The sequence below is a fragment of the Manduca sexta genome, chromosome 16, assembly GCF_014839805.1.
Source record: "Manduca sexta isolate Smith_Timp_Sample1 chromosome 16, JHU_Msex_v1.0, whole genome shotgun sequence".
NCBI classification, from domain to species: Eukaryota; Metazoa; Arthropoda; class Insecta; order Lepidoptera; family Sphingidae; genus Manduca; species Manduca sexta.
In genome coordinates, this window is record NC_051130.1 from 3,034,541 (window position 1) to 3,059,191 (window position 24,651).

General features: G+C 39.5%; 1 protein-coding gene across 2 annotated transcripts in view; it reads left to right on the forward strand.

Annotated features, from left to right (window-relative positions):
• Positions 1 to 24,651, forward strand: part of LOC115448010 (zinc finger SWIM domain-containing protein 4) — a 94,315-nt gene that overhangs the window by 65,906 nt on the left and 3,758 nt on the right. The window contains exons 2-19 of one of the 2 annotated variants that reach the window (XM_037439096.1): positions 12,619 to 12,712; positions 14,602 to 14,729; positions 15,018 to 15,229; positions 15,664 to 15,744; positions 16,302 to 16,589; positions 17,176 to 17,303; positions 18,558 to 18,650; positions 19,356 to 19,448; positions 20,254 to 20,420; positions 21,032 to 21,141; positions 21,666 to 21,894; positions 22,129 to 22,282; positions 22,589 to 22,730; positions 22,906 to 23,129; positions 23,273 to 23,588; positions 23,702 to 23,817; positions 23,974 to 24,124; positions 24,406 to 24,627. In XM_037439096.1, coding sequence (XP_037294993.1) covers positions 12,619 to 12,712; positions 14,602 to 14,729; positions 15,018 to 15,229; positions 15,664 to 15,744; positions 16,302 to 16,589; positions 17,176 to 17,303; positions 18,558 to 18,650; positions 19,356 to 19,448; positions 20,254 to 20,420; positions 21,032 to 21,141; positions 21,666 to 21,894; positions 22,129 to 22,282; positions 22,589 to 22,730; positions 22,906 to 23,129; positions 23,273 to 23,588; positions 23,702 to 23,817; positions 23,974 to 24,124; positions 24,406 to 24,627 — 2,948 coding nt within the window. The remainder of the gene's footprint in view (positions 1 to 12,618; positions 12,713 to 14,601; positions 14,730 to 15,017; positions 15,230 to 15,663; positions 15,745 to 16,301; positions 16,590 to 17,175; positions 17,304 to 18,557; positions 18,651 to 19,355; positions 19,449 to 20,253; positions 20,421 to 21,031; positions 21,142 to 21,665; positions 21,895 to 22,128; positions 22,283 to 22,588; positions 22,731 to 22,905; positions 23,130 to 23,272; positions 23,589 to 23,701; positions 23,818 to 23,973; positions 24,125 to 24,405; positions 24,628 to 24,651) is intronic. The other variant, XM_037439097.1, reaches the window with a different exon arrangement.

A 24,651-nucleotide genomic window follows, 5' to 3' on the forward strand; every position in this document is an offset into this window, starting at 1 on the left:
AAAACAGGCCATAGTGTTATCAAATGTTTACCAAACGTGAGGGAACGGAAACAAAGATGGCGGCTAGTGACAGAGCACGTACTGCGACGCTAATAGATTCTTACCACCTGTGCGGCAGGTGCTGAAAGCGATGCACGAGTGAGGACTAGATTTGTAATTATGCATTTCTTAACTAAGGCGCTGCGCAGACTTCTAGCGTAGTGAACTTACCGACACACACTGCTATGAGAGAATATAACAGAGTTGCCGAAATTGTGCAATCTTTTATAGTATCAATGGTTTGACAGTGAGAGCGTAACAAATTACTTTTTCATTGATCAAAAGATTTTCGAAGTAGAGATTTTTGCCGAAATTTTTTGCTCGGTGCCAATTTAACACCCTAATGCACTGTGTAATATATTTAAAATTTAAATTAATCAAAATGTAAATATCATTTTACTGAGATGTAAACAAAGTAATGTGTTATTTTCATGAGAACTACGGGAGTGTTTAAAGAATATGAAAATATAAGTGTATTTAAAAAGGAATTCAAAGCCAAATGATTGAAGTTGGTTATGATATATACAAACTGCTTGTGAAATGTTTGGAAAGGGATTATTTGTGTACATTTCAAGCAAATTCCAAAATAATATGTACATTGTAATACTGTAAGGAAATGATCTAATCAATTAACAAAGATGCCGTCGCGATAATGCCCAACGTTTTCTCTTAGCGATACAGTGTACATTTTTACAAAAACCTTACCAATCATGGTGCGTACGCGCAATTTTATCAGCTGATATGAATTGTTTTTATTTATTAAAAGTTAGATTGTGGATTTGTCATATTTCTAGAAAAAAATATTTTGTGATGATGAAGATCTTTGGTTGTATAAGACCTTCTGGGAAAATATTGCCGCATTTTAATATTACTCCAAAACAGGATCTGTTGCTTTGGGCTTATGAAATTGCACAGTAATAGTACAGTTGCTAAAGATAACAGATACCTATGACACTTGCCCTCTACATTGCGCCACGAAGAGGGGATGAACAAATCGCAATCATTTACCCCATTCATGATCTTACGGCGGTCGTACCTGTAGCCATTCTTAAGAGGTAGTTCAATTTTTTCCTGCACTTTTCGCGGGCGTAAGCTATCGTATCTTTGAACACTAATTTGTCATTCATCTGGCCAAAGCCCGAATAGATTATACCGTTAATAGGTGTAGTTTGTCATTTGTCTGGCCAAAGGTAGGTTATACCATTAATAGAGATCGTGTATACCAGGGGCACAGGTTCTATATAGCCCAATTCCTGCCAGCTTAGGGCTATGTAAAACTTATGTAGAATTTATCATAGATCATTAGTTTCCTGGGGCGTATCTACCGCTGTATCAGCCGAATCAATGATACGGGGCCACCGAGCTTTGGGGCCTCTCTTGGCCCATACTAGCATTGCCAGAAGTCCCGTATTTACCGGGATGTCCCGTATTTTAGGCACATTTTAAAATGTCCTGGCGGCACAGGCTCTGTTGACAAGTAGGTACTTACTCACGCACGCAACGATCGCATTTTCGCATACATATCAATACCACTCGGTATTTAATCAATTTAATAAAAAGAGTTGATACCTGTTTTTAATTACTATTAAAATTTTATTGATTTTACAAATGTGTTAAAACGAATACAAATATGTTAAAACTGACTCGATATTCGAAAAAGTATAAAAAAATGACACAAAATAATTTTGTTCCTTATTTGTCCCTGGTAAAAAAAATTCAATCACGTTTTTTTGTCCATTTAGTCATTTGTCCCTAATAGGCTGAAAAAAAATCTTGCAACCCTAGCTCATACTTACATTAAACTATGCGTCCAAAAGTTCGCTCTGCCCTATAGAGCCCCCAACATATATAAGATATAGGGCCTTTCTATATCTAGCTACGCTACTGTTTCCTACAGCAATTCTACATGAAAGGAAGTCGGCAGGAATCAAATAATATGGTTCCTTCGCCGCTGCTTTGTATTATCATAGCTTACATCAAGCGTGCGTTTCTTTCGTCTCTATAAAAACTCCAACCCGTACCGAATTAGTTTCCAGACATGATAGATGACCCCACAGATCTCAATTGATTTCCACGAAGTTTGGCACCAGAGAAGGTCGGACGGTCGATTCCGGGAAACAGCCCGAGGCTGAATACCAATGGATTAGACGTGCAGCGGACGCGTCCTAATCCTGTTTTAGGATCTACATAGCTTGACGCCTTTGTCAGGGTAGGCAGAAAGGTATCAATCACATGTCGGCAGTGCTCACGCCTAAAGCATGATGATGCAGTTGCAGAAATGTACGGATGATTGTATTATGCTTTAGTTGGTCCATCCGTAAATACATTCCCACATGTTTTGGATCTTAAGTGTGTTAAAGATCCCCACAACTTGCATCTGATAATGTCCTGATCACAGTAATGTTTAAAGAATCGTGGGAAACGCAACGCGCATTAACTAGTCGTAAAGTATGTTTACAATGCATTAGATAATTATGTAAAGACGGAATGCACGTCAGACGGTTAAGGTCACAAAATGCAACGAACAGAGATGGCGGCGCAAACACGACCGCTCGGCGCGCACACTGACGCGCGACTACACGTACACGGCGCACACAAGGGCGCGCGCGTGACGACACGGCGCGTGACGTCACGCCAGCACGCGAACACACCCACACGCTCACGTGCCGACTGCCGCCCGCCGCCCGCATCGCGTGACGTATTTGGGGTACCCGATGTATGATTAGTATAATCCGAGAATTACTGAAATATGATTATCGATAAACTTTTGTAACTATAATTAAAATTATTAGGTATTTTATTGTTTTAAATGTACAATTAAAATGCTAAATATAACATAAAATAATTTAAAACTTTTTCCCGTGTTGAAACATTTTCTAGGAGTCATCATTTTAATTAACCTATTTCTATTTTTATGTTTAATATATTCAGTCCCAAAATACAAATCTGTAAAATGTTTTAGAATTAGTAGACAGCCAGGTAAACACATCCAAGCTCTGCATCCCAGCCTCCATTTTAAAACAATATTGTTGTGCATTCTAAAATATCTTTCGGTTTTAAAGGACATACCTAAACAAAATTAACCATAATAAACGTTAATTAAACTACATAATTTTTATAATATTTTAATCGGAACATGAATTTCCCATGTATCTAATATTAGTAAAAAATACTGTAAACTCAAATCAAATACCTGGTATCCCAGATAAGACCTCACGCACATTTGTAAAATATAATCCGGTGTACACAAAACGCACACCAGTGCAGATGTAAACAAAGTGACGTAGCGACGTGACGCACACAGGCGCGGTCATGCACACTAGCGCGGCCTTCGAACGCTAATGTAAACAAAACCGGTCCGCACTGTACCGACCGGCGAGTACACTGCGCCACGAAAGTGGGCCATCTGGATCGCGTCCCTTGGATATTTCGTATTATCTAATTGTGTACGCCAGTGTACTGTTCTATTTTTGAAATGTCGATTGTATTCCGTGGCGCCGAATTGAATTGGCCCGTGATGTAATTTGTCTGTATTATGAGGTATTGTTATATTTGGCTGGGTTATGCAATGATCCTAATATTAGTGTAAAATATTTCATCGCGTGGGCGTTTATCGAAGCTATGTGAAACAATTGGAAGCATTATTTTGAATACGTGACTAAAATATCGTTTTATCATACGCCAAATGCCGCCATTATGCTCAGAAACATGTTGCGATTCTGCCTAATCCGAAGTCAAGGACGAAGTGATCAAGCTCGTAAAGTTTATTGCAACGTAAAACAAAAGCAGGAATACAAAAACATGTTCTTTATTTAAAACGCTCATCTATTTTCATCCAAAAAAACTGTAATCATAAATTGTCACAACAAACACGTACAAAAACAAAGGGAAATAAATGCGGCTGGCCAGATATGGAAATTAAAATAAAAATCACAATACAGTCGCGCACAAAAGTTACTGGCTGGATGTGAAACAAGTACAGTCGTAAATAAAAACGAATGGCTCGCGGCGGCGCGTTCGGTTATTACACGGTAATTTATTGCATTCACCCAAAAATTACCAGTTTTAACCGGTTTACGACCGGATACCTGCGTTCGACCGTTTTGGCATTAGCCCTTCCTGCTTTTTTATCACCAGACTCGGCCTATTTTTTATACCGTTGCGTAAAGCGACTGCATAACATGAAAATCCAAACATCTTACTTCTTCCGAATTCTGTATTTAAATGATTTCACAACTAATTCATTTTTATAAATTATTAACAAAGAATTTTTATCCTAAAAGCAATGAAACCAAAACATATATTTGCAATACATTGTTTTAATCTGCAAAAGGTTCAACCATTTAACCGAAATACGTCAAAATACACATTTAAGTCGATTGTAAAGCCGAATTTGTGGTTTAGAAAGTTGTATAAATACCACTTTCACAATGTCACCGAAGGAAGTTCCTTTAGTGCGAGTTTTTGTATGCTTCTTTTGGATTGTCGAAGTTCGGTAGCAATAATGAAGCAAAATGTTGATAAAAAGCTTTGTATATCGTTTGAAAGCGGCGATAGCCTAGTTGGTTGTGGAACGGACTGCCGAGACGAATGTCCGCAAGTTCAAATCCCAAGGGTACACACCTCTGACTTTTCTAAACATTATGTGTCTATTCTTTGTGAATTATCGCTTGCTGTAACGGTGAAGGAAAACATCGTGAGGAACCCTGCATACCTGAGAAATTCTCTATAGGAATTTCGAGGGTATGTGAAGTCTACCAATCCGCACTAGGCCAGCGTGGTGAACTAAGGCCTAATCCCTGTCAGTAGTAGAGGAGGCCCGAGCCCAGCAGTGGGATAGTATATATTACAAGGCAGATATTATTATTATTATATCGTTTGAGATATTTGTGTTCCCAGTCTGTAGAAGTCGTAGGCATTTTTACGGTGGAACTACGTATATATGAAAAATGCTTGCTATATACCAGCGAAGGGTCCATTAATCCGATTCCTGTCGACTTCCCTTTATATAATCTAATTATCATCAGAAGGATTTGCAAAGCATATTTATGCATATTAATACCTATGCTGTCGGGTACCTTTTCGGAAAATTGTATCTTTCGCCACTACTATATACAAACCAATTCCTGTATAATATACATTTGAATATAGAACATGAGATTAGTGCGACTAACCCCCTTATTCATAGACGTTATTTATCTAAGGACGGAGCACTGCTGTGATAACAAGTCTGTTTCTCAGCTTTGTTTATCTAGCTTGCTGTTTGTTCAACTTTGTTTATCTGACAGCCAACTAGATTCAAGTTGTATCTCAATATTAGCCAATCACAACGGCCCTATGTCGACGCACTGCGAAAGCTGCCATGCCGTCAGCACTGAGAAACAGACTTGTTATTACAGCAATGCTCCGTCCTTAGATAAATAACGTTTATGAATAAGGGGGTACGGTTTTTAAACGTGGACGGATCCGCGTGCAAGTCAGTTAATCAACATGTTTAATATCACCTACACATTACACCACCTGCAGCGGATGCAGATGGAATTGCACTTATATAGAAAGGTAACACTGACATCCGCGGATGCCAGATGCGTTTGCGGAAGCGAATCCTGTCGCATCCAGTGTTGCCATCCGTTCAAGTTTCCCCAGATTTGATGGTTATCCAAATGAGGTGTTTCTTTCCGCTTTGTTTCCGCGTAGTGTATAGTAATGTAATGTTTGTTTAGTAATTTGTCATACATTATTTTCTATCCATGTTTTTTTGTGGGTTTGGTTGTAAACAGTGGCCAGATAACGGAACGCTAAAAGTTAATATCGCTATGGTTTCAGATACGATAGTTTACTTAGGAGCTATAATAGAGATATCCTTTCAATATTCTTTACCAATGACCATTGACGTCATTATCTAGTTAACTTCCTTCAACTTCACATTAATCTCGTGCAATAAAGTCACTGGGATAAAAGTAAAAAGTAGAGAAGTAGTAAACTTTTGATTTACTTTTTTATATCTTTTTTGCCAAAATAACTCCTTTATCACCAAAGAGATAATAATGAGGAAATTTTAACTTCCTTTGCCCAGTCCCCTACTCAGTGTAAACTCGATCGCAATTCGCTCGCAATAGGTTCGCGTTGTGATGTAATTTGACCCGTTTGTAACCAGGTCACTGGCGAGGTCAAGGCGTGTTCTATTGTTGCATATCGAATGTAATCAGCTGTTTAATGTCACGAAGGATTATTGTTTTAAGTGATTTCTACATTATAAACAATGCCGGATTTATATTTTTTATGAGTGTAGGCCACTTTATTTCCGCCGTCCCATGTAGGTAGATTTATCTATGTATGTATGTAGGTTTCTATAATCTATATATATAAAATGAATCCCTATTTCCCTTGGTCACGCCATCACGCGTGAACGGCTGTACTGATTTCACTATTTTTTTCTGTTGTGTTTGTTATAGCCAGGAGGTTCTTATGAAAGAAAAAAAAAACAAAAAATTGCGCGGAAAATTAGAAAATTTAAGAAAATTTAACGAAAATATTAATTTTATATAACTGTCAATTGTTTGAAATAATTGTCAGCGATTGACAGAATATGCACTGCAAATTCATAGTTAAGACGGGGACAACGTCTGTCGGGTCAACTAGTACTTAATAATTTTCAATTTCTTTGTATTATGGAAGGCACTAAAGTTAAATAAACGAATGATTAATTAAATCGAGTGAGCGTTTTCGAAAATCTGCCGCCCTTAAGATGCTGCCACCCATAGGCCGCGGCCTATACGGCCTATTTACAGTCCAGGACTGCATATAAAGATTAACATAGCAACAGTTTTTCTGTGATGTCGGACCGGATCTTTTGGTAGTCGGGTAGAGAGGTTATTAGGCAGAATTAAAGGACTAATCGAATAATGGAAGATATGAGCACTAAATACTGGTGGTAGGTCTCTCATATGTGAGCGCCTGGGTAGGCATCACCGCAATGTTTATTTCTGCCGCCAAGCAGCAGTGTGTAGTACTTGTGTTCGGTTTGAAGAACATTGTAGCCAGTGTAACTACTGGACATAATAAGACTTAACATCTCATGTCTCAGAATGGCGAGCGGAGTGGAACACCAAACAATACTTTGTAATTCAAGTTGTTAGATTGTGTTTCTGCTGTTTATGGGCGGTCGTATCGCTTACCATCAGGCGAACGACAAGCTCGTCTCGTCATTCAAATCAATAAAAAGAATCAGCCTCATTACACCTGACATGTAGCATATTCCAATCAACTTAGAAGTTACATCCACAGTCGTCAGAACTATGCCGGCCTATCTCACTGGATATACCGGCTGACCCCGAAACGCGACTCGTCAGAACTGGTTACGCGACTTGCTTTTATCTATCTTCGGAGTTCGTTTTACTTCAAACCTTCAATTTTTAGGATAAGCCCGTCAAGCAAATAGTTCATGTGATCTCTCTTCAGCCCATGAACAACTAAGTTCCGAAAGATAAATGCATGGAAAAAACTACCAACATTTTTCGTGATTATTAAATATAAAATAATTTCGAAAACTCCGTAAAATGTTTTATTTTATGTTAAACGTTCGGATAAACAAACAAAATGGCGACCAAAAGAAAAGGATTTTTTCATACTCACGCGACAAAATGAACCCACTGCACCTGATGGTAAGTGGAGTAGGGTCCAATAGACGACTGACGAGAAATGATTACCCCTCGGCAGTCGACGCAATTATGCCGGCCTGTTGGAACCGGATATACACAAGCTGATCCCACAACGACACCTTTACGTGGGCCACTATGGCAGGTTTTAACACCTTGTGTACTGTGGTCGCTATCCGAACGGATATAAAATATATCCCACCACCAGCAAAAAGGGATGGTCCTGTTTGAGTTTCCTAAAATCACATTTGCCACCCAAAACGCAACAGCAATCCACATCGATTTTTTTAACAGTTCATGATTAAATAAATAATGTTAGGCATTCGCGTAAACATTGAAGCGTCAATAAAAGGCGTTGGTCGACAGACTGATTTATTGCAAATTTACTTATTACTACCCGCCAACGTATTAATATTGTTACGTCCAGTCGTCACAACAATAAGAAACGATTTTATAAAAATTTAGTAGGCATGGATAAAAGTTGACGTACGGAGCGACATAGTCGTGAAATAACGACCAAACTCCTTAAATAAAGACAGAAAAAAAAAAAAAAAACCATAAGAAACGGGGGAAGACTATGAAGGCTGCAAAGTCTTCGAAACGTCGGGAGAAAATAATTATAACCGTGATAAAATCCGTAAATAGTTTTATTTCACTTCATGATTAACAATACTTGATAGACAAATGTCTAAAATGCCGCCATTTTCAAATTAGTAGAACGCAAACCGCTGGCCGAGTGACATCGTCAACAAAACAAGAATTCTTTGTATGCGGCGCGGAGTAAGGTCTGGTTTGTCTGGTTCCATACACAATATCCAAGTATATTTCCACTATGTGTAGAGTATATTTTACGTATTTTAGTCTGCATTTGCTCAAGAATTGCTGTTTTTGCTAATAAGTTGTCTAAATATTCTTTCTGGCTGCCAGAAAACTGTAATCTTTAAGTAATTGTTGTACATGGGCATGCAATACCGGAGTAATTCAAGACCATGAAATAATATAAAGATAGAAAACGAACTAGAGTGATCTATGTGTATCTTTATACTTAGTTTTGTACATTCGCTTCTGAGTCAGTAATCCAAATAATCGCATGCGCAGTTATTATCTAACCCCCTCATTCATTTATTGAGATACAACAATATCAGCCAATCACAACGGCCCCATGGCTACGCACTGCGAAGGCTGCCATGCCGTCAGCACTGAGAAACAGACTTGTTATCACAGCTTTACTCCGTCCTTAGATAAAAAACGTCTATGAATAAGGGGGTTAATGTATATAACATGAACACACTTAGGAGAGTCAGGAGTAACTAAACAGATTTACAAAATGCTCTAACGAATCTCTGCCATTGTATACGAATTGAACCTATACAAAGCTTAAATCAGGTAACCCGTTTACTTTATCTAATAGAAAAACACACAGAAATCGAAATCAGGACCTCACATTTGACAGCCACTATTAAACCAATAACGCTAATCGTATTAAAAGATATCGTGGGAGAATCGATTTAAAAATCTATCAGTGGACGTGACGGCTCGGATGTCCGCAGCATCAGTCGCAAACCACGTTCCGTATTACACAATATCTTTGCAATTTTCACCTTACTAGTACATTTTGCTGTTGAGATTAGTTTATAACCGCTTTTGGATCAGTTGAATCTTCTATTTCCTTAGGCTTAAATTAAAAAAAAAATACAAAAATGGCCTGACGGGGAATTAAAAACCTGCTTTGGTCGCGACACTATTCCTTTTTATATTAAAAGACGTTGTAGTACAAGAAATTAGTTCCATATTGTACGACAACATGGCGCGGTTTTTTAGTTTCAAATCGGCCATAATTCCTTTTAATTCTGCTTGCAAAAGGCTCTTCGCACACGATTCGTAATAGAAACGTATCTATTGTCGCGTATTGCGAAGGTTACTATACTATATTAAGTACTATTGGAGCTATATTTAATTACATTTTCTTTATTCAGCTGCATATACAGACCTTCGACTATGAAAGGAACAGTTTGCCCACTCTTGTATTGTTAATATTTCTACGTCATAGTCTCCATAAATATGATTTTATTTAATGAGAAATAAAAAGACTATGTATCGATGCTATTTACTATGAAAGATATTTTTACATCCATTTTAAAATGACAATTGCTATATAAAGCTACCTAAGTGTAGGACAAATTAGTTTCGCAGCGCGCAGTTTCTAATATTTTCTTTTGTGCCAGTGGCTTTTCATAGTTTGCGCAGATGCCAGACGTCTCGAACTGTGCCAATATTTGCCGCCAGTCTATTAGCAATCAATGTGCCTCATTAAAACACAACGTTCGCGAAATTAAGTTAGTTTTAATGAGAACGTTGCTTTGATATAATTTAACTTTTAAGTTTGTTTAAGAAATAATATTATGAAAATGCGTTGTAGTTATTTATGAACACGAGTATTGAATTTGTTGGAGTTTGAACTGTATTTGAGCATCTTGGGTTATGATAAGCTGTATATTTTATTTAGGTAAATTATCAGGCAGTCGTAAACCGCCGACATACGTCACTTTAATACCAATTAACAATTTACTTGTATTGCGAAATTTACTAATTCGTTTTATAAATAAATGAATATAAATAAATTTAAAGCTAATCCAATAGTTATTGTCAGTTCAATTAACACGAGAGACAGACTTGTCTATTTGATTACATCTTATAATGCGTTTGGAGATAAAAATCAGTGAGCACGATGCAGCTGCGAAAACATCCAATTTATGGCGGCAACAATATGTAACAAAATACTAACAAAACTTATGCGCACTAATAGTTCTAACGAAATCAGTCCTTTTACTGCAGCTGTACAAGTATTCCTTTTTTGAATCAGTTTTTTATTTGAAAAAACTCAATTCTATTCTAAGTGTCAGTTTCTGTAATCACTATGAAAGGAGGTTTTATGCTTCGCCATAACTTTCGTGCAAAATTGATTTTTAATTCGTGGGAATAGCTCTTATAATATAAATCGGAGGTTGTGCGTAGTAAAGTAATCATTATTGCGACAATTTCAAATCGCACTTTTGCGTCACAATGGGAACGCTCGTTATTTTCGTCGCACAATCGATTTGCCGGTACGCTCCGATTTATCGCACCGAGTAGTTTTGTAAAGTTGAGTAATTGATTGATTGTGCGCAGCATAAAAAGTGAATTCGTTCTCCGTACCCGATAACCGATAATTATTGTTTTCCTTTTTCATTTTATACAAGTGGTACATTACGTTAGAAATGCAAATAAATTGGCTTCAAATTGTTTTGTGTTGCAATTTGACATGCGTATTATTACCAACCCAAACAATAAATGCGTGTTTGGTAATATTTTAATAAGCATTCCAACGGTTTCAGAACGAATTGCATTTTTTTTTGCGCTAAATCAACCTTTTTCGTAGCCAACAAACTGGCCGCATTCTTTTTGCGAATAAAAATAATTTAGAAAAAACATGGCGCGCACAAAATCATCCAGTTCGTATTTCAAAGCTTGACGAATCGGAATCGATTGCTTTTGGAGCTTGTAGAAAACGGCGTGAACATTTTGTGAACGTACCAAAACTGGGGTGCGTTTTGTATAGCGCTTTGAGAAACCTGGAACCTCTTTCGTGTTCGTGAGATCGTGTAATCACGTGTCCAAATCATTCTGAATTTTAAACGATCCATTGTTGGCGGATTTAATGGGATTATATTCTTATTTCTATTACGTAACGATAATATTTTTAATATTTCCCCGTTTTGCTGCCTGACATTGGTTATCGTCGATTGTTCTTTATATATTAAATCGATATCAACTCGATTAAATAAACATTACAATAATAATATTGTTATTGTATAAATTCTAAAACAATAAATTGCCATGAAACTGAAATATTGAAGTTTCTTCAGCATGACTGTAATCTTCAAACTAGTTCACGTTTTGAAGGTTACAATTGATTGTATTGTATGAAACGAAATCATGCCAAATTATAATGAAACCATTGAAATGAAACAATTATTTCCTTCAAATTACTTAATAAGTAACTATTAAACTTCGGTGTTTTAACTTCTGATTAGACGCTAAATCATGTACATACATGTAAACTCACACGAGTACGAAAGGGTAGGCAGAAATTCATCCGCTATAATGCCAACAAATCAGATTGTACTTTTAGCTTCAGAGAATTCACATTCTGCTTCTAGGCGTTTATATAATTACTAGAATTAATAACAGAACAGTTAAATTTGTAATCATTTTGTAAACTGCACCGGTTATTCGTTTGTTTCCAAATACGTAGTTTGAAGTCGTTAAAATTTATTGATATACTTGTCGATGTTTGCGCGTAGTGATTGAACACCGATATAGCTTTCCTGTTATGATTGTTATTTATTCTATTTTTAAGGGTATAGAGGTTAGTTGTTAATGCGTGTTGCCTACAGCATATTTAGACTGGGCTGAAAGTGCGTGAGCGCAATTCTTAAGTCGAATACTCAATGTAAGTTGTAAATTAATAACTGTAAATCAAAAAGAAGCATCGAGAATTTTGACCCCATTGCACTTGATAGGAAGTGGTGTGGGGTCCAATAGAATATCGACTGACGAGAGATGATTACCCCTTGACAATCGATATAATTATGCCGACCTCTTGGAACCGGATAAACTATATATGTCAGTTGGGAAGTACAGATTTGAACCTTATGCAATACCATTAAAAAGTCTACTACTTCATCACGCCAGTTTATATAACTGTATACTAAATTGACTAATGTGGGTCATCAAATGCAAAATCTGATAGTTTTGTAAAAACACCATCATCCGAAACAGTTGAGTAAAGGAACCAGTTATATCTTCCTTACGGTGCTGGCTGTTTCCAGGGCTTCCTTCGCTTGATTTTTAAAGTACTTAAAAATAATGTTTATTTCAGGTTTCCACCTCAGCGGCGTAGTGCGAGCGCCGGCCGCCGTGCCTCCGTGCTCCGAGCCCGAGAGACTTTACAGGGTCACTGTTTCATTTGACAGGTAATTAGCGACATAATATATATTGTAATAAGGTACTTTTTAGAAGGCATCATTATTATGAGATGTTGAAGTCAGGCGTAGTTTCGTCCGTCCGTTTGAAATAATAGATTACTAATAATTAGATCATGGCATAGCATCATACAAAACTTGAACCACATGAAAAAATCAATAATTTTAAAACAGGGCACATGGCAAAAACAAAATTCACCCCTTACATGACTCGTAAACAGAAAAAAATGTTAGGTTCATCGGGTTGCGGCTATTGTGCTCCGATGTACCAACAATAGCTTTTGTTAAGAAACTTTGTCGTTCCTATGAAAAGCCACAATCATCTGATTCGGCTCAAGACTTGCGAAGGATATTTCTTTTAAAAGGAAAGTAATTTCACGTCTGGATACACTGATGTATTTACTTTGTGAGATCTGTTTTAAAACGTACAGCCGGTGATGACGGAGTTGTCTATATAGAATAATAATTGAAAGCAGCTTTGGCGAATGGAATTCTGCTTGAGATAAATATTAAAAGAGGCCTATATACCAATGACTTAGGGTCCATATAACCTGGTTCCTGCCGGCTTCCCTTTAAATAGAATTTATGTGGACTCTAATGATCATCAGGACGATTTGCAGAGCGCGTTTCTGCATATTAGTACCAATATGTTGTGTCAAGTTACGGAAAATTTCACCATACGCTACTGTTACCTACCTTGGCTTTTGAGATTACTCTGTACTAAATTTTATCGATATCGGTTCAGTGGTTTGACCGTGAAAGCGTAACAGACAGACATTTGTATAAAAACTACACTGTTATAATAAAGATGAGGAGTTTGCACGCACCAATCTCTAAAACTATCGCTACTTTTGTAAAATGTTTCACCATAGAAACCCATATTTGCCGTGACTGTTGAACAGAGTTTAAATCAATAAGTGAACGTATAAAAGTCGAATTTTGCTAGCAATTTTTGTCATGCCAATCATAGCAAGCCAACTCCTGCAAATATAGTTTGTTTGAATTGCAGCAAATCACATGTCTATAGAACTATTGAAATATTGCCGCTAGAAAACGCATCTGGAATTTCTTACGCAAAATATGCTGTAAAAACTTGCAAATCTATATAGCATTATAGATTACTCTTTGTACCTGGAACTTAACAAGGGCGGGGCCGCGATCAAGAGCTAGTTAATATATAACAGGTTCCTACAACTACTCGTTAAGGATGTGTTGGATAATTATGTCAGTGTTCTTGTGAACACGGATCTCATTAAGAGCGGCTATAAGTGGTCCTGCGTTTTCTTAATTGAATTATTATTGATGGTATATAAGTGGTTTTCAATCTTGTTTGAGATTATGAAAAGTTGATGCGTAATAAAAGGTGCTATCGTGACAAACATTTCTGCCACCAAGAAACATCGGTAAAAACTTGTGTTTTAATTTGAGGGTCATTGCAGCTGTTAATTACGCAGCATTAAGACTTACAAGTGATATCTTAGCCCGTGTGTTATCTGTGGTCAAGTAAATTTATCGAAGGCAAAGTCTTCGCATACAACTACAAATGGATGCCTTCAAATATGAGCATCGTTTGCAAATTAATAAGAGAGCAACTAAAGGTCATCTATGGCCATTAATTATGTTTACACCGGCGGAGTGTAACTATAATTAATGGACTAAGTAACTATAAATAACCATTATGGAATATGGACCCTTCAACACTGCTGACCACGGATGGAACAGCAGGCCTTAAAGTCACGAAACCTGTAGTGTCACGCAGTGTTTTTTAATGTTCGGGTAATGTTGCTAACGCAGTTGAATATTGACTTCTAAAATTGACCCTTTTGAATCGATACAATTACATAATCGATATCCTTTATCGAGTATTTTTCCGTCACCAGATGCAAGATAACAGGCGTGACGTGCAGCTGCGAGGCGCGCGACATATTCTGGTGCCAGCATGTTGTCGCGCTGGCGCTCTACCGCATCAGGAATGCAGACTCCGTGCGGCTGCGGGTGCCCATCTCAGGTGAGGATCAGACATCATACTGCAGTACCCATTTATCTGGTCGAGGAGACGAGCTACGACTTAACTGTGCCTATAGCATAGCAGAAAAGCGATGATGAAGACATTCAATACTATAGTTAAACGACGCTATGTTAGGGAGTTAGTTCATCCCCTTTTACTTTCCCCTTTTATTTCATACCAATGTTAACTCAGCGATCTTTTTTATTCATTATAATTGCCTTAATTTTTACAACCCGCTAATATTAATATCCCATATTGTACTTATTAATTTAATATTTTCTCTTCCAGAAACCCTTCTGCAGATGGACCGCCAGCAGCTGCAGAAATTCGTCCAGTACCTGATCGCGGAGCACCACACGGAGGTGCTGCCAACAGCGCAGCGACTTGCAGACGAGGTGTTACAGGCGCGCTCTGCTATCAACAGGATATGCGGCGCGCCCGACCCGACTGCCGGGCCTCCGCCTGACGCACACCATGCTTGGCATCTCGATGAACAGCAAGTAAGCACCCTGATCATCATCGTCACCGTCCTCTTCGTTATTTATATCATTGTGATCGTCCTCTTCATCATTTATATCATTGTCATCGTCGTCTTCGTCATTATCAATATCTTCATCATTGTATCCGTCATTATCATAATTGTCACAGTCTATATGGATATACGTCTTCCTGAATATTTTATAAGATCAACTTGTCAGGACCAGTCCAATCATGACTTCTTATTTCTAGTTTTACCGCTAGTTTTTTTTTTCTTTTATAAAATAGGCATGCTATTTCACCATCACACCTGATGGAAAGTGTTAGTAATATTTATGCCATGACCTATGTTGTTACCTGTCTAAGAGATGCCTTTACACACAAAATTAAGTGGCCTTAAAACGTGGTGAGGGAAGTTAACTCTGGTTTGTTAGTTATAGTTTTGTGTATGTTGCAGGTGTGCGAGCAAGTGAGGGCGTATCTACTACAGGGGACCTACTATAACGCGAATAAACAATTAAACTCCTTATTTTCTAAGGTAAGTTTTTAAATTTAATATAAATATGGTATGGGATCTGATATAGTTGCAGCAAGCAGAGTTAGGTTGAAAATTGTTCCGATTACGAAGATTGTTAAGTCCCCAAGAGAATATATCATAGACAGTATCAATTCACTAGCTAAGTAAGGTGCAAAAGCAAATCTTTACACATTTTATTGAAATAAAATACAGTTGACATTTTGAAAAGTAAACATGAAAAATGTTTAACTGGTGGTAGGTCTCTAATATGTGAGATCCTCCTGGGTAGGTACCACCGCAATGTTTATTTCTGCCGCTAAGCAGCAGTGTGTATTCACTGTTGTGTTCCGGTTTGAAGGACATTGTAGCCAGTGTAACTACCGGACATAATAAGACTTAACATCTCATGTCTCAAGATGGCGAGCGCATTGGAATACCAAACAATACTTTGTAATTCAAGATGTTGAATGGTGTTTCTATTGTTCATGGGCGGTCATATCGCTTATCATCAGGCGAACGGTAAGCTCGTCTCATCATTCAAAGAAATAAAAAAAAAAAAAAAAAATTACCACTTCCAGGTTCGTGAAATGCTCAGAGCACAAGACTCAAACGGTCCACGGATGCTGATGCTGATGACGGAACAGTTCCTCTCGGACCCTCGACTTCTCCTCTGGCGGAACCAGAACACGCCCATGACGGAGAAATGTCGCCAACTGTGGGAGCAGCTCGGCGCGCTGTGGGTCAGCATAGTCCTGGACCCTGGCAGTAACAAGAACCACAGGATGCAGTGGCGACATCTGCTGGAGAAGTGGTCGGCGGTTGAAGTCTGTCCTACTGAGGATCCGGATTACAGGTCGTTTCCTTTGGTGAGTGTTTGGTAGTTTATTTCGATTTTTTTATTATTTTGGGCGGTTGTGGTCCATGGTTAAAGAAAATCTCATTCTAGAAAAAAAATTACTAGATGAATTCTCTAGGTTCTATAGTACTAGTAATAATTGAATATACCCACCCTACAGTCTAAACTCTAGATTATATTCAAATCTGCATTAATAGATACTTTGTGATTTTGTTAGAAGAGTTTAATAAGTATCTGAAATTACTGAACCAATTTTGATAACGTTCATTAATGTAGATGAACCCTAGATTGTCCCTAAAGGATATCTGGATTCAATATTTATTGGCAAACCACACCCAAATCTAACTCAAACGTATCAAATAGCGGAATACCACCTTTTCCCATTACCCCATATATTATAATCACATCAAATAATGTAAAAAAAAAACATTTAAAAAAATCCAGAATAGTTATAACACTATCGAAAGCACTTCCTGTAATTAATAAATAAAAATCTTTATCAATATCGTTTCCTGTACCACTTGTGTTACACAGAATCTATGATAATAAAGTTAACATGAATTTCAAGTATTGATTATGGATTCATATGATTTTAGTACGCGAGAGAAAGAGAAAGAAACGAGAGAGATCGCGACAGAGACCACAGAGACCGCGACAGAGAAAGGCATAGAGACAGGGAGGAAAGGGACAGAGAGAGGCTGCGGGAAAGAGAAGAGAGAGACAGGTATATATTACTCCTTTATTATAATTTGTATACAGTGGGAAACAACATAGATATCTAAACCTTTAAAATTACAATGACGCAAGTGCAAAACAACATTAAATTGACTTTATAATCCACATTTGAAAAGTGAAAAACTATGGAATATCGATACAAAATGTCGTCATTTTTTGTTGCATTCGACATTGTAATTCTAAAAGTGCGTCTTGCTCGCGTCTTTTTTATATTATTTGTATGAGCTACTATATTTTTGCCATCAGAGAAACTACGTAATTGGTAGAAATTCACATTAATCACCATTATAATATGTTGCTTTTAATGTACAGTCAGACACAATTTGAATTTTAAATTTTTCAGCTACTTTTGTTGCTGTACATAGCGACATAGCTCTAGTGAAACTAGGGATAATGTCAGTTTATAACCACACCACTGTACTAAGAGTAATTTCAGCAACATCTTACAATTATCTGTCCTTACTGAACGACTCCAATAACCTGCTAGCCTGATGCTAGTCTTAAACTGGTGGAACATTCCAGAAATTTGAATTATAAAAAATCGAATTGCACTGATGACTGAGATGACATTGTACATTGTAATTAATTATCGTAATCTTGAGTTGTTTTTACAATTAAAATTTATCACTGATTATGAATTAGTAATTAAACTGTCTAGCCGAACCGGAATATACCGGCACAATGTTTCCTGATGACAGAGATACACAAGCAGATGCTTTTGCTGGTGGTAGGATATATTTTATATCCGCCCGGATAGCGACCGCTGTACACAAGGTGTTAACACCCGTCATAGTGGCCCACGTATGTCGCGTTCCGGGATCAGCCTGTGTATATCCGGTTCCAGCAGGCCGGCATTGTGTCGACTGCCGAGGGGTAATCATCTCTCGTTAGTCGACACTCTATTGGACCCCACTCCACTTACCATCAGGTGCAGTAAGGTCACTTTGCCGTGCCCATACATAAAAAACAGTGCGCTTCCCTGAAAATAAGACCTTTTATAATCATTTAGGCGGAGGGGGAGCAGCTATGTATCAAGTAGCGAAACCTCGCCCGTCTCAGTCATTCAAATAAGTTAAATATAACTAACAATAATTATTAAGTAATTATTTAAAAATTTTATGTGAAATATATATAGCAATATTGTAAATTTGGAAACAAAATTAACGTCACGAAGGTCGACAATAGCATAACGTTGCCAATCGCCAATAACAGTAATTGTATCAGTATTTATAGTGTAAAGTAGATCGTTGAATTCCAGGGAGAGGCACAGGGAGCGGCAGCGGCGCGAGATGCACTCGCACTCCGAGAGCTCTGACGAGGAATCTAGGCCTAACAAGTAAGTATTAATGTTTCAACTAACTTTCCCAGATAAAAGAACCACAGTATATTTCCCGGGATAGAAAGTAGTCTATAACCTTCCCAGGGTCTCAAACTATCTCCATAGCAAATTTCATAAAAATCCATTCAGTAGATTTTGAGAAAATCGATAACATACAGACAGACAGAAAAGGGGACTTTGTTATATAATATGTATAGATTATATACTATAAAAAAGATATCTTCTAAATGTAGGTTAGTGGCGGGGTAGGTAGGCTTTGTTTTTCTTCTTTACTAATGAATTCACAAAGTAGCATTTTTTTCCCGAAAATTATAAAATAGATTATACTTAGTTGTGTTTAGCTCATTGGATGAGGGGGGGGGGGTCCCCTATTTGATACGTAATTGGTCTCCTCCGTAGGCTTTGTTTGATTCTCGGGTTGAAAAAAAGATGACAAGTTTAAATTTTTAGTCTTATCATTATAGTTTCACTACTTAAGTCGTTTTCAATAGCCGATCTCAATCTCAATCTTCAATCCGATTTCGAGAATGAACCAATCAAAATAACTCATTTATGAGCGTGTCAAAAAAACCTTTGTCCTGATTGGTCATATTTTGTGATAGGTCGAAAAAATTGTTTAGGATAGTTTATTGAAAATGGCCGCTAGAGGCAAAGGAAAATGTATCATATTATTTTTGTAATATAGTATTCTTTGTTTCGCAGTTACGAGAGGGAGTACAGGAGAGCCAGTAAGAGATTAAGACTGCACAACCAAAGGACGACGACGCAGTTGACGCCGAGGACTGTTTTCCACAAGTGAGTCATATATTTCCCTGATCCAAATATTTTAATTACTTATTGTACAACTACAACAAACCATTATTCTAAAGTCAATGCAATTACTCTCATTGGTCAATTAACTAGGTCGCCTACCAATGGCGAATCTTATTGGTCAATTAACTAGATTATCAGTGGCGAAGCGTCCACACAACCTAATTCCTACTGGCTTCCCTTTTGGGTTTATTTATATTTGTCTTAATTTGTGTTTTCTGTTGGCCGCGATATGTTAACTAAGACAATTTTTACTTTACCTTTTGAAAAATTCCATCCTTTGTCACTGTTGCCTACTCTTACAAATCTATATAAAAATGAATCCCTATTTCCCTTGGTCACGCCATCACGCGTGAACGGCTGGACCGATTTCACTTTTTTTTTGTTGTTATTGTCAGGAGAAGGATCTTATGGAAGAAAAAAATAAAAAATTGCGCGGAAAATAAGAAAAATTAAGAAAACTTAACGAAAACATTAATTTTATATAACTGTCAATTGTTTGAAATAACTGTCAGCGATTGATAGAATGCGCGAAAATTCATAGTTAAGACGGGACAACGTCTGTCGGGTCAGCTAGTTACATAAAAATCCTAAGGGTGTCTAATGTGTATATCCATCACAGATTGCAAGGGAACTTGAACGCTAACTTGCCCAATAGTTACACTTACCCTTTCCGCAATAAATGGTTAATAATTAATGGTATATTGGTAGCAAACAGTGTTGGGTCTGTGATTCCTGCCAATTCGATCACTTGATTTCCTCTTACTGACGTCACCATCACCTTCCCCAGAGCGTTGGATGCGGTGGACATATCGTGGGAGAACGAGCACCTGAAGAACATCCTGAGCAGCGACGAATACTGCGACCCTGACAAGCCGGGCAAGGCCAGCGGCTCCAGTACCACCACGCTGCAGCCGTACCCCAAGTTCAACGAGCTTGGACAGCCGCTGTGGCATGGTGAGGGAAAACACCCTTATATTATATACCGCTATATTCTTGAACACGGGTTTCTACTTCTGAGAAGGTTAGGCTGGTTCATCATGATTGCCATGTGCGGTTTGGTAGACCTTCGAAATCCTTTTGTTACAAACAATATGTAACTTAAAGAATTTAAAAAGTCTTTTGTTTTGAATCTCCGTCTTGCGTTCCATTGCCAATGGGACGTAGATACGCAAAAAGGACCCAACCCACAGTATGGTCGAAAATGATCCGAGTACGCCAAATTAATTATAGTTTATAAGGTCTATATTTCCATTATTAAAACATCTTAGTTAAAATATGTTTTGAACTTTTTATTATCACATATCATATCAATGAGCAAAAAAATATAAACGTCAATAATGATTTCTTATGTTTACGCGAATGTTAGACATTGAAATTAAACTAATTTTCGGATTCTATCGCGGTGTTGGTGTTTTATTTTCTCCCGACGTTTCGAAGACTTTGCAGCCTTCATGGTCACGGGGAGGACCCCCCGAAAATTAGTTTAATTTCAATGTTAAACGTCAATCTTCAGTATCTCCTTTTTGCGTATCTTACAACTTATACTTATAGTGTGTTTGTTCCAGAGCACTTGCCGGTGGTGGGCGCGCGTATCGAGGCGCTGCGAGCGCACGGACGCGCGCCCGCCGCGCTGCGCCTCGCCGTCAGCGCCGCCAGGGCCATGAGGCACCGACAGGTGGGTACCGACCACCACCTGGAACTGAACACTTGTACTCTATAATAATAATATCAGCCCTGTATTATATACTGTCCCACTGCTGGGCACGGGCCTCCTCTGCTAATGAAAGGGATTAGGCCTTAGTCCGCCACGCTGTAGTGCGAATTGGTAAACTTCACACACCTTCGAAATTCCTATAGAGAACTTCTCAGATGTGCAGGTTTCCTCACGATGTTTTCCCTTACTGTTAAAGCGATCAATAATTCACAAAGAATACACGCATGGTTTTAAATAAGTCAGAAGTGTATGCCCTTGGGATTTGAACCTGCGCACATTCGTCTTAGCAGTCCGTTCCACAACCAACTATGCTATCAACGCTTTATTTAACTTGTACTCTGATGGAAAAATATTGTCATAACAGTTTAGATTTTTGTCCGATTTTAAGGGTAATTTACTTTAATACAATTTCTCTAATAGTGTATTCGTGGATGATGATGACCGCTTTTTATAAACTCATAAACTAAATCAATGTACGTTATTAGGAGGTGGCGCAGCAGCGGTGGGAGGAGGTGGGCGCGGGCGAGGCGTCGTCGAGCGGCGAGTCGCTGCGCGCGTGCGCCGGCTCGGAGTCGTGCGCGGGCGCGGGCGGCGCGGGCGCGTGCGGCGAGCGCGTGAAGTTGTCGCTGGTGTGCGCGCACATGGACAGCGGCGCGTGCCTGCCCGGCGCCGCCACCTGCGCGCTCTCGCACTCGCAGCGGTGCATCGGACGCGGTCAGTACACAATATATTCATTCATTTACTTACTCATTCAATCATTCATTCGTTCAGTTATTAATTCTTTAACGTTTCTTTACGGTAGATTTCAATTCTTTTTGAACATATCTCATTTCTTTTTATAACATAATTCTAGTTTTAGATTAGTTATCATGCTTTAGGTAAGTGTTTTGATAACTATAAATCTTAATACAAAAAGTACATTAATTAAATCTATTTCGTATGAAACAGACAGCAGATGTTGGATCGGATGGACGCTGGAGGCGATCTGGTGCGTGTACGAGTGCCTCGCGGACGCGTGCCTCGCGCCGGACGACCAGCGCGCCTCGCCGCGACTCCACACCGCGTACCTCGACGAGGAGCCCAACACTGGACTGCCGCCACGGTAATAACTACTTTAACATTGATATTGATAGAGTTCTAATTAGAACTAATATCCCAAAGTCCAAGATCCAAGTCCCAAATCCATAGGTATAGGATGGTCCATGCCTTGCATAAAATTGTGCTACGCAGCTGTCACGTATTTTAATAATAAAATGTGTAAAAAAGATAAAGCGAATATATGCTGTCTATAGTTCTTTTTTATTTATATGCACATGTGACTTTTATAGAAAAGATACACTTCTTTGTCACTTCCTACGAAGCGGCCATTTCTGGATTGTTTTAATGGAATATTATTATTTATCCACAGGTACCAACATGTGCCTGTAGCTGGCAGTAAAAACCCTGAGGAGACGTACCTGGCCCTAGCATTAGAAGCTGCTCTGTTAGGACTTGGTGTCCAACGGATGCTGCCCAGCGGACTATATGCGCAGGAGCGGTATTGTAAACAGGTTAGTATGCAAAGAATATGTGCTATTATGAAGGTAGTGTTGTGTACTTAGTACATGCCTATTTTCGAGTAAGGTGTAGAATCTAAAGAATTGTATGTGTACTCATTTATTATAATTGCTTTTTAGGGTTTGTTTTTTAATTTTGCGATGTACATTGATGTATGTGCGTGTTCAGGAGGAGCGTCTGATCAGCCAGCTGCAGCGCGTGGAGGGCGAGGCGGCGGGCTCGGTGTGCGGCCGCGTGGCGCGGGCGCTGCTGCTGGGCGGCCCCGCCTCCTGCCTCGGCGCCCGCGTGCATCCCCGCGCTGCGCCTGCGCACACCTTCGCGAGATACCTCTTCCTTACGCTGCTGCCCACCGACCCGGACCTCGCCTACCGCGTTGGATTGCGTGCCATGAGGTTATTATTATTGTATGATTATTATGTTTTTATATACTTCATAATAAAACTATTTATATTCTTCATAAATTTTATTTTTGTTGAAAGCTTAGCATTTTATGTGGAAATTTTTGGATATATAACTTTGTATATCGTATGTACAGATTGCCAATGGTGGAGGAAGCGTACGCGTTAGACGCGGGTGGCGCGGGCGCAGGCGGCGCGGGAGCGGGCGCGGGCGCGTGGCACACGCTGCAGCACGCGGAGCAGCAGCAGGCGGCGCTGGCGAGCGCGTTGCTGGGCGCGGCGCGCGGCTCGGCGGCGCGGCTCCGCGCGGCGCTCGCGGCGGCGCAGCGGCACGTGCGCTCCGCCGCGCAGCTGTTCCGCCTCGCGCAGGACGCGCTGCGACACGCCGCGCCGCCCGACGCGCCGCACCACCACCGCGACCTGCTCGCCGCGGCCTTCGAACTGGGACTGCAGGTACTACTATACTCAATTTACAATCTTATCATTCTCATTGCAGAATATTGAGTTTAAAAAACATTTCTAATAAAGATAAATTTGAGTTATTCATGACGTGTTTAACGTTACAGGTGTTGCGGATGACGTTGTCATCAGTGAACTGGCGGCGGCGCGAGATGGTCCGCTGGCTGGTGACGTGCGCCACCGAGCTCGGACTAGACGCGCTGCTCTCCATCATGCAGAACTGGTAAGGAATTACATTTCACAATACCCACATAAATGGATTAGTTTTTAGAATGTAGTCATGTTTTTTTTTTATTTCGGGACAATATCACGTTACGGACCACGAGCAGACTCGTTGGTAATGATCGACGAAATCAAGCAAATGAATGTTTGTTTGCAGGTACGAGTTATTCACGCCTACGGAGGCGACGGGCCCGGTAGCCGCGGCGGCCATGTCGCATGCTACCGCGTTGCGACTCGGCCTCACCTTCGAACAACAGGAAAAGCTCAGCGCCTGCGCACGCACGCTAGCATTGCAGTGCGCCGCCAAGGTACATCTTCCACTCTTAATTCCCGAAAGTCAAATTACTGTGATAAATGATAATCATAGCAACATAATATACGTTTTGTTTTGGTTGAATTGAACGACAATTAAAGATCAATTTAGTGTGACCCTCTACATTATAATATAAATACTATAATATGTAATATAATAGATTTTGTACGAATTTAAATTTAATTTTGTATTAGTGTCATGCTAAATATTTTGGTCCTTCGACCCGCAAAATGAAAACATAAATCATAAAGTATGTGTGTGTGTGTCCGCGCGCAGGACCCGCCGGGGTGCGCGCTGTCGGCGCTGTCGGTGTGCGAGGGCAGCGCGGGCGCGTTCGAGGCGGCGTGCGCGGCGGTGGGCGGCGCGGCGGCGCGCGGTGCGCTGGCGTCGTCGCAGCTGTTCGCCGTGGCGCGCTACATGGAGCAGCGCGGCCAGCCCGCGCGCGCCATGCGCCTCGCCACGCTCGCCATGCGCAACCTGCATCTGCACTACAACCAGGTACCTACCGGCCATCATACACCA